Source organism: Bubalus bubalis, chromosome 22, assembly GCF_019923935.1.
Source record: "Bubalus bubalis isolate 160015118507 breed Murrah chromosome 22, NDDB_SH_1, whole genome shotgun sequence".
NCBI lineage: Eukaryota > Metazoa > Chordata > Mammalia > Artiodactyla > Bovidae > Bubalus > Bubalus bubalis.
In genome coordinates, this window is record NC_059178.1 from 25,122,443 (window position 1) to 25,136,536 (window position 14,094).

A 14,094-nucleotide genomic window follows, 5' to 3' on the forward strand; every position below is an offset into this window, starting at 1 on the left:
AACTTGATTTCTTCAACAAGTCAATGTTAGGAAAAACAAAAAGACTGGGGGAAGGTATTTTGCTAAAATGCTCTAAATTTTAAAAGTTAAGAAACATAAAAAACCAAGTTCAGTACAAGGACCCTGATTAAACAAACCAACAATAAAAAGACATTTTTGAGACAAACAAATCTAAGCATGGAATTAACTGTTAGATAATACCATTAAAAATGTTAATTTTGATGGTGTGATAATAAAATGCATGTTGAAGCATACAGGAGTGAAGTAAACTAAGGCCTGGACTATGCTTCAAAAGGCAAAAATGAAGCAAGCATGGCAAATACTTAAGAACTGTTCAATGTGGATGAGCATATGTAGGTTCATTTTAGGGGAATGACATTACAAACTGATGAGGAAGAATACTGAGACAGTTAATGGTACAGAAACAGATTTTAGAAATCCCCATCTCAACATACATGAAAATAAACCCCAAGAGAACTAAAGCAGCTACATTTTAATCCAAAATTGTGGAGGAAAAATACAGAAATAATATTGAGAGAGAAAAGCATTCCTGAAAATACACAAGAAATCCAAGTCATAAAGGAGAAAAACCGGAAAACATGAAAAGATGCTCATCTTCACTAGTTATCAGAGAAATTAAAACTGGAGGAGGACATGGCAGCCCAGTCCAGTATTGTTGCCTGGGGAATCCCATGGGTAGAGGAGCCTGGCGGGCTACGGTCCATAGGGTGGAAGAAGTTGGATGCATCTGAAGTGACTTAGCACACAGCACGTATTATTCCCATGAGGCTGGCAAAAAGTATAAGTCTTGATAACATAAAGCATAGTTTAGTTCAGTTCAGTTCAGTTGTTCAGTAGTGTCCAACTCTTTGCGACCCCATGAATAGCAGCACGCCAGGCCTCCCTGTCCATCACCAACTCCTGGAGTTCACTCAGACTCACTCAACTCTTCGCATGAGGTGGCCAAAGTACTGGAGTTTCAGCTTTAGCATCATTCCTTCCAAAGAAATCCCAGGGCTGATCTCCTTCAGAACAGACTGGTTGCCCTCATTAAATGAGTAACACATGTTCAAATGGAATTTAATCCAGGGATGCAAGAATTTTTCAGCATCCTCAAATCAATCAATGTTATATATCACATGAACAAACCGAAGAATAAAAACCACATTATCATCTCAGTCAGTCAGTTCAGTCGCTCAGTCATGTCTGACTCTTTGCAACGCCATGGACTGCAGCACGCCAGGCTTCCCTGCCCAGTGCCAACTCCCGGAGTTTACTCAAACTCATGTCCTTTGAGTCAGTGATGCCATCCAACCATCTCATTCTCTGTCATCCCTTTCTCCTCCTGCCTTCAATCTTTCCCAGCATCAGGGTCTTTTCCAATGAGTCAGGTTTTCGCATCAGGTGGCCTAAGTATTGGAGTTTCAGCTTCAGCATCAGTCCTTCCAATGAATATTCAGGATTGATCTCCTTTAGGATAGACTGACTGGATCTCCTTGCCGTCTAAGGGACTCTCAAGAGTCTTTTCCAACACCACAGTTCAAATGCATCAATTCTTTGGCACTCAGCTTTCTTTATAGTCCAACTTTCACATCCATACGTGACCACTGGGAAAACCATAGCTTTGACTAGACAGACCTTTGTTGGCAAAGTAATGTCACTGCTCTTTAATATGCTGTCTAGGTTGGTCATAACTTTTCTTTCAAAGAGCAAGTGTCTTTTAATTTCATGGCTGCAGTCACCATCTGCAGTGATTTTGGAGCCCCCAAAAATAAAGTCTCTCACTGTTTCCACTGTTTCCCCATCTATCTGCCATGAAGTGATGGGACCAGATGCCCTGATCTTAGTTTTCTGAATGTTCATCTCAGTAGATGCAGAAAAAAGCTTTTGATAAAATTCAACATCCATTTATGATAAAAAAAAAAACCTCCCTACAGAGGGAACACACTTCGACACAATAAAACCCACATATGACAAACTCAGTTAACAACATACTCAACAGTGAAGAACTGAAATCATTCCCTCTAAGATCAAGACAAGGATGCCCACACTCACCACTTTTATTCAACATAGTTTCGAAAGTCCTAGCCACAGTAACCAGTGAAGAAAAAGAAATAAAAGGAATTCAAACTGGAAAGAAAGAAGTAAAGTTGTCACTGCTTGCAGCTAACACGGTACTATACATAGACAATCCTAAAGACACCACAGAAAACTACTAACATGGTACTATACATAGACAACCCTAAAGACACCACCAGAAAACTGCTAACATGGTACTATACATAGACAATCCTAAAGACACCACCAGAAAACTACTGGAGATCATCAATTAATTCAGTTAAATTGCAGGATACAAAATTAATGTATAGAAATCTTGCATTTCTATATACTAACAAGTGATCAGAAAGACAAATTAAGGAAACAATCCCATTACAATTGCATCAAAAAGAATAAAATGCCTTATAAACTTCTGAAGAATAAACCTCCTTAGGAGGCAAAATACCTGTACTCCAAAAACTCTAAGACATGGATGAAAGAAACTGAAGATGACACGAACAGGAAAGATATAGTGGGTTTTTAGAATGGAAAAATCAATTTGGTTAAAATGACCATACTACCCAAAGCAATCTACAGGTTCAAGGCAATCCAATCAAATTACTAATGGGATTTTTCACAGAACTAGGAAAAAAAAAACTTTAAAAGTTGTATGGAAACACAAAAGCCAAAACAATCTTGAGAAAGGGTAACAGAGCTGGAGGACTCATACTCCCTGACTTCAGACTATACTACAAAACTAGTAGAATCATCAAAACAGTATAGTATTGGCACAAAAACAGATGCATAGGTCGATGGAACAGAATAGAGCCCAGAAATAAATCCATGTACTAAGGGTCAAATGATCTACCACAAAGGAGGCAAGAATATACAATGGAAAAAGACAATCTCTTCAAAAGTGGTATTGGGAAAACTGAACAGCCACCTGTTTAAAAAAGTGAACTTTGAACATTCTTTAACACCAAATATAAAAATAAACTGAAAATGGAGTAAAGATGTAAATATAAAATCGAATACCATAAAACTCTTAGAGGAAAACATAGGCAGAACACTCTTAGACATAAACTGCAGCATTATTTTTTTTGGATCTGTCTCCTAAAGTAATGGAAACAAAAGCAAAAATATACAAATGGGGCCTAATTAAACTTAAAAGTTTTTGCACAGCAAAGGAAACCATAAACAAAGTGAAAAGGCAATCCACAGAAAAGGAGAATATATTTGCAAATGAAGAACCCGACAATGGATTCATCTCCAAAATACAGAAACAGCTCATACAACTCAGTATTTAAAAAAAAAATTTTTTTAATTGGCAGAAGACCTAAAAAGATATTTCTCCAAAGACAGAGCGTCATCAGAAACATGAAAAGATGCCCAATGTCACTATCATCAGACAAATACAAATCAAAACTAAATGAGGTATCATCTCACACTGGTCAGAAGCGCCATCATCAGAAAGTCTACATGGAGAAAAGAGAACCCTTCTATACTGTTGGTGGGAATGTAAACTGATACAGCCACTATGAAGAACCATTATGTAGGTTCCCTTAAAAATTAAAAACAGAGTTACTGTAAGATCCAGCAATCCCACTCCTGGGAATATACTTGAAAAAGACAAAATTTCTATTTTGAAAAGATATAAGCACCCCAATGTTTATAGCAGCACTATTTACAATAACCAAGACGTGTAAGCAACCTGAATGTCCATCAGCAGATGAGACGATAAAGATGTAGTAGTGTGTGTACACACACACACACACACACACACAGAATGGAGTATTACTCGGCCATAAAGAATGAAATAATGCCATCTGCAGCAACATGGATAGACCCAAAGATTATCAGATGAAGTGAAGTAAGTGAAAGACAAATATCACGATACCAATTATATGTGGAATCTTAAAAAAAAATACAAATGAAATTATTTATAAAACAGAAACAGATTCACAGACATGGGAAACGACTTACAGTTACCAAAGGGAAAAGCAGGGGAGAGAGATAAACTAGGAGCCTGGGATTAACAGATGTACACTACTAGGGAATTTCCTGGCAGGCCAGGGGTTAGGACTCAGTGCTTTCACTATGGTGGTCTGGGTTCAATCTCTGGTTGGAGAACTAAGATGCCGCAAACTGCACAGCAAAAGAACAACAAAAACCAGATATACACTACCATATATAAAATAAAGAACAAGAACATACTGTACAACACAGGAAATTATACTCAATTACCTTATAATAACCTACAATGGAAAATAATCCAAAAAAGTTTGAGTCTGTGTGGGTGTATATACACATATACACACATATACATCTGTGTGTTTGAGTACATCTGAAGCAGTTTGCTATACACTTGAAACTAACACTATAAATCAACTATTTACTTCAATTTAAATAAAAGCTCTATTAAAAAGACACCTATATTTTGAAGGAAAAACAAATTAAGTATAGCTCTCCACAGAGGGAAAATGAACTTACACATTGTGAACAGGGCTAGAACCATACTGAAGAGCAATCTGGTATACTTTAGTAAAATTAAAAATATTCATATTCTACCCAATTACACCCAAGAGAAATGAAGCTATAGACAATACACTGATGGAGAAAAGATTCTATTTGCTTACAGAAATAAAAATTGTCTTCACACATCTTTATTAGGTTTTTATATAATTAAGATTGTCTTTATTTTTCAGTTCTTTACTACTTTATTTCTGCAACATCCCAACTGTTAGATCATGTGGTTATATATCTTGTAGAACAAAACATGTATTTTTGTAATTACTGAAAAACTGTGTCAAATTGAATTAAGACTGATATACATCTGAAAAGCATATACAAGTATTTCATATACTCTCTCCATGGTTCTATTATTCAGTCAAGATACATAAGCTATCTTTTTTCTTTGCTTTATATATAATTCTTTACAAAATTATTTCTCAAATTCATAACTTTTCTAAATATTTTATAGCTCTGGTATTTCACAAACAAATTATTTTTACATTATTCATTATACTTTTACTCAAGATGTCATATCCTTCTCTCTCCATATTTTTGATCTAAAAATTTGTCTTACCTGACAAAGTCGTTCCTGTATGAGTACCAAAATAGCCTTGAATACAGAAACATTGTCTGCCCTTCTCTAAATGAAAGCAGGATGACATTCTATATTGGGCAAGAGTCTTGACTGGGCTTTTTCATTTTTATAAGATCACTTCAACTCCACCTTTTTCTGGGTTCAAGTAAAAGTACATGGATTTTAATTTAATGAGTAACATAAAGAACCGGCCCTCCATGTCTTCAGGTTAGCTTCAAACTATTGCTGCCCAACTTCTCTCAAAAGCCAATCTGAAGAAATATTTATGATGGGCTAATGAACTGCAAACCATAAAATCCTCAAATACTTTAAACTTGTTTAATGGATTAGATCAATCAGAAGCTATATACTTCAATGCATATCTTTGAACAAACAACTAGCCTTTACTGATGTGTGCTTTGGTATTATATCCGATCACTCTGTCCCTGAATCACCACAATGGATTAGATCAATCAGAAGCTATATACTTCAATGCATATCTTTGAACAAACAACTAGCCTTTACTGATGTGTGCTTTGGTATTATATCCGATCACTCTGTCCCTGAATCACCACAAAACCAGGAACATACAGAGTACACTTAAGTAAAAAACCTCTACAAAAATGTGGGCAGTCAATCAAAAAACGGGCCAAAGAACTAAACAGACATTTCTCCAAAGAAGACATACAGATGGCTAACAAACACATGAAAAGATGCTCAAAATCACTCATTATCAGAGAAATGCAAATCAAAACCACAACGAGGTACCATCTCACGCCGGTCAGAATGGCTGCTATCCAAAAGTCTACAAACAATTAATGCTGGAAAGGATGCAGAGAAAAAGGAACCCTCTTACACTGTTGGTGGGAATGCAAACTAGTACAGCCACTATGGAAAACAGTGTGGAGATTCCTTAAAAAACTGGAAACAGAACTGCCATGAGACCCAGCAATCCCACTGCTGGGCATACACACCGAGGAAACCAGAACTGAAAGAGACACGTGTACCCCAATGTTCATCACAGCACTGAACTACAATAGTCAGGACATGGAAGCAACCTAGATGTCCATTGGCAGACAAATGCATAAGAAAGCTGTGGTACCTATACACAATGGAATATTCCCCAGCTATTAAAAAGAATGCATTTGAATCAGTTCTAATGAGGTGGATGAAACTGGAGCCTATTATACAGAGTGAAGTCAGTCAGAAAGAAAAACATTAATACAGTATATTAACGAATATATATGGAATTTAGAAAGATGGTAACAATGACCTTATATGTAAGACAGCAAAAGAGACACAGATGTAAAGAACAGACTTTTGGACTCTGTAGAAGGCAAGGGTGGGATGATTTGAGAGAATAGCATTGAAACATGTATATTATCGTATGTGAAATAGATCGCCAGTCCAGGTTCGATGCATGAGACAGGATGCTCAGGGCTGGTGCACTGGGATGACCCTGAGGGATGGACAGGGAGGGAGGGGGGAGGAGGGTTCAGGATGGGGAACACATGTACACTCATGGCTGATTCATGTCAATGTATGGCAAAAACCACTATAGTATTGTAAAGTAATTAGCCTCCAATTAAAATAAATAAATTAAAAAAAAAAATGTGGCTGGTAACTGGTTAAAGCAGGTTGCAATACCCTAAATAACACAAGGGCTGTTGTTTAGTTGCTAAATCATGTCTGACTCTACCTTGCATTAAAAGACAAAATAAGAAGAGCCTCTCCTATCTTTAAGAATGTTGTCTATTTTATCAGGATTTGTGAGGAATTTAGGGAGAAATTTTTCTCAAAGGTTTTCATTCTTAGCAGCTGGAATGCTTTTATTTTATAGACTTTGTGGGTTTTGTATTCATTATCTCTCCTTTGTTTTCACTTCTAAGAAACTCAAAGCTGATTTCATGGATCAGCACTGGTATAAGCTTTAATAAAATGAACTTTCATTAATTAGCTCTCAGGTTACTATTCTACTCTTTCCTACATCTATCTTTTACTTTTTTTCTTTTCATCTTTTGGAATTTTTAACACAACATACCCTATATACAAAAATTTTTTTTGAAGGAAGAGATTGATTCATTTAACTCAACAGCTATAAACCAACTACTAGATAAGGCTCCTAACCTCCAGGAATGGAGACAAGTTTTTTTAAGTACAATGTTATAACAAGTGCTATAATGGGGTGACAAGGAATAGTGGAACCACTGGGAAAAAGTAGGCATTTACTGTAAATTAGGTGTGGAGAGGAGGGTTTGCACAAATGGGACTTAATGACTGTGCATATTAAGAACTAACCAAATAAGTTATTTTCTAGTCTTTGATTTTGCAAGGTCACAAGGGCTCAGGTGAATCAGTAACTGCTTATCACAGGTCTAAAGCCTTCTGTCAAATCCACCTTCTATTCCTGCCTCTTGACTGCTCCTTTTTTCTACAAAGTGAACTTTTCCACATATAACAGTTTAGGGCCCATAATACTTCCTAGCACTAGACACTTGTTAGTTTAAGTTTTAATGAAAAACTTTAATTTAGTGCACTATCTGCCTACTCCTCTAACATGGAAAATAGTGTGGGCCCTGTGGAGATTGTTTAAAAACAAAAACAAGCTTTAGAATCAAACAGATAGACCTAGATTACGATCCCAGTTTCACCGCTTATGAACTTATTTTAGTTCTTCATGTATGTAACAGAGACAAAGTTATAGGATTAGGTGGCATAATCTAGCTTTAAATTCTCAAAAAAAAAAAAAAAAAGTTAGCCTTCCTTTTTATTTTTTTCTTACTAGTTCTTCCCTCTAATTAAAGTTAAGCCTTCTCTGTTCTAGCAGGAAAAAGTAGGAGGGAGGAGGACAAGAATTAGTCAAAGGGAATATTTTCCTTATTAAAATACTGAAGGAATGGAACAAATATATCTGTTCCCTATAAATAAGAATATCATTTGAATGGTATGTAACAAAAAGAACTTGGGTTCTGGATCTGAATTTTAACTTCTGTACTATCTGTTTGACTTAGGTGAGTCATGATCTCCAAAAGTGCGTTACCACTTCCGCAATAAGAGGTTAATACACTTCCCCTATACATGTAACACAGTTACTGACACTTAAGACATAGGCGAATTATTTCTAGAGGAAGGGTAAATTAGTACAACCTTTCTGAAAAACAATTTAAAAATACATATCAGGAGCTTTGATATTCCTGACCGTTGATCCAAGAATTTGACTTCTAAGATTCTAAATCAAAGAAAACAAAGACATAAGCCTATGTATACAAGGGAAAAGAATTTGAAACATTTATATATGTAACTCAATCTCTGCTGTACACCTGAAACTAACAGACATTGTAAATCAACTAGAGTTTAATTTTTTTTTAATGGAGGGGAAAAAAGGCTTAAACTCAAAAATAAATCTCAAAAAAAAAAAAAAAAAAGACTGCATTCAAACATGTTTATCACGATACTGCTAAAAACCTAATGCAAGTGCAAACAAAAAGAGATCTGTATATGTAAACAATGACTGGTTCAAAACAGACCACTTTGACTATGAAGATTTGCATTAAAATATAAAGATACTGACAATATTAAGTGAAAAAAATGGAATACAGACATGTATTAAGGTTATTTAAAAATGCAGGCTGATGGTAAGAACACAAAGAAATAACTCCAATTACTAACAGTGGTTATAAATTTCATAGTGAATAAAAGGTTTATTTTTTCCTCTCTGGTTCCTTAATTCTTTAATGCGCTGACATTTTAAAGTCATTTTTGTGTGTCATGATTTTAAATCATTTACATATAACCAGTATAAATACTTTAAATAATCAACTACAAAAATAAAAGTTTCCCTTTCCCTGATAAATACAAAACATTCATCAAAAATAATGAGCATTCATTTATTCACTTTTCAAGGACATTGGAATGTGCTATATCCGACAGAGAATGAACTTCTGAGTTCGTAAAATTCTGTCATTCTAATTTGACTATTTACCACATACCAGGCATGATTCTAGACCCTGGAAAAACAGAACAAATCAAAGTGCTTGCTCTCACATCGTTGTTTTTTTTTTTTTTCTGCCTATGGGTCTTGATTTCAATTATTTCATCAACTACTATACGGAATTAAGAGTACTAAAACATCAGCCTACGTGCGTGCTCAGTCGTGTCCGAATCTTCCCGACCCCCATGGACTGTAGACCCCAGGCTCCTCTGTCCGTGAGATTTCCCAGGCAAGAATACTGGACTCGGTTGCCATTTCCTTCTCCAGGGGATCTTCCCCACCCAAGGATCGAACCCGCATCTCCTGCATTGGCAGGCGGATTCTTTATTGCTGAGCCACCTGGGAAGCCCTAAAACATCAAGTTTAAAACACTGCTTCACACTAAGTCCTTTTTCTTGGTTAGCCAGGTGTTCTCTGTCGCTTAAAAAGAGCCCCAAGTGGTTGAAGCAGCTCATGATAAATAACATCCATTCTTTAAAGCTCAGGCACCCGCAACACCTCAGATATAGAAAACACTTTCCAGTTTAAAGTAGGGCTTTGCCTACACAGGTATTAACTTTTCACGCAAACTAATACAGGAAGTATATCGGTCCTCAGGTGTTCCGCAGATACCCTCGGACACCCTTCGAGTGGTTCAGGACCTCCCCCCGCAAGGAGCTGGGGGATGCAGGAAACCACAGAGAGCTCCACCTGCGAGGAACTCTAGGTCAAGTGTTTCCACTATGGAAGGACCCGCCAGGGCGCGCCCGCAAACCTTGACAGCACGACCCGTGAAATTACTGCATCACTGAAGGAACCTAGGAAAAATCGACTCCTGGAATCTCACAACTTCTAGCTATCACGATATTCCTGACAGAGCCAGCGGGGGAAAACTCCGCTCTCTTAAAAAGAAAAAAAAAAGTTTCACCCAAAAGAGACACAGCTTTCCCGACTCAAAAGATGAGTTGCACGGCCTCAGTGCAAAGGTCGAGCTCTCGAAACCCACGGTACCACCGCCCGGACGCCGCGATCCCGGCCACAAGGCCGGGGTTAGAGGGAGGCCCACCGACCCGCCGGCCCCGCACTCCCGGGCCCGGCGGCGGGCCCGGCCCCCAGGCTTCTCCGCCGCCTCGGGCATGGCGGGCACCCTGGAGGGAGACGCCAAGGCCGCAGGACCCGGGCCGGGTGACAGGTTTATTGCTCCGCGGTGAGCAACGTGGGATTCTCGTCACCCTCCCAATCCAAACTTCACCCGCGCATCCCTCTGTCGCCCCGTCGCGTACCTGACACACGGAGGCGCGGAACGCCGCGAAGTCCGAGCGCTCCTCGACTTGCAGCGCCCGGTCCCCGAGCTCCGACTCCTTCTCCCGTCGGTCAAACAAGTACACCGTCCTGGGGCCGTCGCCTCCGCCACCCTCTCCGGTCTCCACCGAGGGCCCGCCGCCGCCCGCCGCTGCCATATTGGGGGACGGGGAGAGCAAACAGCCGTGCCGGCGCCTGTGGCCGCCGCGCTGAAAACCGAAGTGCGGGCCCCGCTTGGCGCCTTCAGCTCCAGCGCCCGGGGCGGCGCGAGGCCTCTACCCTGGCGCGCTCAGTTCCTCACTCGGCGGCGGCGGCAGCCAAGCAGAGGCAGGCTCGAGGATCACCCGGGAACCGATTCAAACGAGCTCCTGCCCGAGCAGCACGTCACTTCCGCGTCCCGCCGCTCCCGGGGGGAAGGAGGCGCGCGGCGCACTCTTCACAGGGCCGGGACCCGCGCCCGCCGCCGCCCACGCGAGCTAGCAGCGCGACCCGCGACCAGGCCAGCCGCCAGGAACTGTGGCGCAGGAGGAAGAGGGGCGGCTGGCCGCGCGCAGGGGGCGGGGCGAATCCGGCAGGCCGCGCGGGCCGGGGCGGGGCTTCGGCGCCCGCCGCCGCCGCCGCCGCCACCGCCGCCGCTGCTCGGGGCCCGGCCTCTTTCACCCTCACGAAGTTAGAGGGAAGCTCGGTCCCTCGCAGGCGCGGGCGCTCTGGGAGGGCGAGCCAGTCACTGAGGCGGCAGAGCCAGTCCCGGGAGCAGCGGAGGGAATCTCCCGAGGGACTTATTTTCTCCCGGCCTAGAGGGTCCTGGCATCTTCCCGCCTCGCCATGACCCCGGACCGAACCTGTCCGGCTTCGAGCTCCTGGCGCCGCGACCCCGGCTGCGCCCTCAGGGGAGCGTCAGGGCCGTGGCCCTCGTGGTTGGACCTGCCTCTGCCGCGAGCACGTGGGTCCGCACGCGGAAAGAACCGACGCCGAAGAGCCTAGTGGTTGTATGTGGGTCTGGGCGTGGACCCCCGAGACAAAGAGGGCCCCTGAGAACCTCCGCACAGAGGTTGTGTGACGTCACCGCCGCCTCCAAGGGTCCCGGCGCCCGACGCTTCAGGCTGCACACGCCTCCCCGACCCGTCGCCGAAACGCGGCTGAGAACTGAGCACGGAAAGGCCTGCGCTATAGAGTTGTCAGAAGGAAATTAAATAGTGTTCGCAAAGGGCTTCACATAGACTACGCTTCCTATAAAAGCCTTTATTGAGCTTCATTAAATATCTTAATCCTGGTCTGCAGTACCCTAACTCAACGACAAATAAAGGTCATTGTTGGAGGACTAGGTTTAGTCATAAGGTCTTAAAAATGTTTAGGCAATAATTTGTGTTTTACAATAACAAATCCACTAAGATTGGGGGATTTTTTTGATTCTTCGAAAGTTCGGGTAATAAAGTATATTTTCTGTTTTACTGGATTTGCCAAACCCTCGTGGTTAATTACGTGGATCGACCCATCTTTAGTGTACGTCAGAAGCATAGATATGCTTGTCCAAATAAAGACCCTCCAGAATCGTAGGGGTGTGGGTGTAAGGGTGTGTGTGTGTGTGTGTTGTATGTTTGGCTACATGGAACACGCAGTTGGAACAAAAGTGTCAGGGCATGTGTTTGTGAGGGGCATAAATAATAGGGTTCATGTGGGGAGAATGGAGCAGTAGACGGTGGAAGATAAATTGGGAAGAGGAGGGTTGTGGTCAGATGCCATTCATGTTCCTGAAGAGATACTGGAGAAGGCTAAGAACAAAGTAACCTCAACTCCTGTGGGCTTTCTTTGACCTCTTCTGTTTTAGCTTTCAAAGTCAACTGAACTTTTCATTAGAGGCCATTACATAATGGTGTTTGATTTAAATGACCAAAAAAACAAAGTTTTTCATCTTAATGTGTGTGTGTGTGTGTGTGTGTGTGTGTGTGTGTGTGTGTGCTCAGTCTTGTCCCACTGTTTGCATCCCCATAGACTGTGGCCCACCAGGCTCCTCTGTCCATGGAGTTCTCTAGGCAAGAATACTGGAGTGAATTGAATGTCAGAAGCAACTTAGCACCTTCACCCATACGTACAAAAATCTGGGTCTTGGTTTGTGACTTATTAGTATGAAAAATATTCTAATGAAAATCAAGTTGATATGTTCATTTTGAGTGGTATTAGAAGAATTATTATTTTTTGTTTTTTCCCCCCATCAATAGTACTGGTTACATTGAACAAATAAAAACTTCGTTTATGAGAAAAGAACATTTGATACCATGGTATATTATTTCCTCTGCATTAAAGGACAGCTTTTTTTAAATGTTACAGAAAATTCCCATAGTGTATGTTTATTATGCTTAACCTATAATGCCCAATGACCATTCTGGATTTGTTTCTGCCTGTAGACATAAATGTTTGTTGTTTGAGTTTGGGGTATTTTTTTTTCACATTCTCCAAAACAAAAAAGGTAATTTTTTTTTCACAACCATGAGTAAGTCCGTGTTGTTTCAGGATGCCACCATCCTGAGAAACCTAGGAAACAGATCACCTCAAGCTAAACTGAAAATTTTCCTGAAGCCGTAACCTTTCAAATCAAAGCGATGATTCTGTAATTAATTGGTTGATTTAAATACAAATAATTTAAATTGGGTAATTTAATGTACACAATTTATCAGAATTCCTATCTATATCTCTGGCCATATAAATGCAACAGTTTACTTGCAGCAATCCCTGAAAGGAAAAATTGCATCACTACCAACAACCTCCCCACTGCTGAGAAAGAAAACAAATGTGTATGTGCTCAGTTGTCTGACTCTCTGTGACCCCATGGACTGTAGCCTGCCAGGCTCCTTTGTCCATGGGATTCTCCAAGCAGGAATAATGGAGTGGGTTGCCATTTCCTTCTCCAGCGAATCTTCCTGTCCCAGGGATGGAACTCACTTGTCTTGTCTCCTGCATTGGCAAGCAGATGCTTTACCACTGCACCATCTGGGAAGCCCAACAAGACAAATGCTGGTGTGTTTAATTAGCCACACAAGGCTTTAATGGGCATTTAAAGTTCCTTCTAGAGAACCATTCCTTCTTAAAAATTTGAAATCCTTATGTCATAATAACTAAAAGATCATGAGTCATGCATGGACTGTCTCTTAGCTGGTGAAACTAACCAGATGATTAGAGGTGTTGATGTTTAGGATACAGTAGTATAAATGAATGACAAATGTTTGCAATCTTGACTAGTGATCTGTATGTTTTTTCTTTACCCAACCATTCCTTACACGTAGGCTCGTTCTTTTCAGTATATGTGTTACAGCAGAAATCAGGAAAAACAGTAACTTTGTAGTAATCAGAATGTTGTCCAACTATATATTGCTAACTATATTGTAGATATTGGTGAACAGTGGTCAGTAAATAGTTTCAGATGTTGTTGTTGTTTAGTCGCTAAGTCATGTCCAACTCTGTGACCCCCATGAACTGCAACAAGCCAGGCTTCCCTGTCCTTTACTATCTCCTGGAGGTTGCTCAGATTCACATCCACTGAGTCAGTGATGTTATCTAACCATCTCATCCACTGCCGCCCTCTTCTTTTGCCTTCAGTCTTTCCCAGCATAAGGGTCTTTTCCAATGAGTCAGCCCTTCACATCACGTGGCCAAAGTATTGGAGCTTCAGCATCAGTCCTTCTAATGAATATTCAGGACTGAT

At 40.8% G+C, this 14,094-nt stretch overlaps 1 protein-coding gene across 3 annotated transcripts in view; it reads right to left on the reverse strand.

Moving 5' to 3' along the window:
* The window catches only part of SMCHD1 (structural maintenance of chromosomes flexible hinge domain containing 1), a 134,020-nt gene extending 122,900 nt beyond the window's left edge, over positions 1-11,120 (reverse strand). For 2 of the 3 annotated variants that reach the window (XM_044934738.1, XM_025273420.2), the window contains exon 1: positions 10,376-11,116. In XM_044934738.1, the coding sequence (XP_044790673.1) occupies positions 10,376-10,552 (177 nt within the window). In that variant the 5' untranslated portion in view covers positions 10,553-11,116. Of the gene's footprint in view, positions 1-10,375 lie in introns of all 3 variants that reach the window. The other variant, XM_025273422.3, reaches the window with a different exon arrangement.
* Positions 11,121-14,094: the final 2,974 nt, after the last annotated feature.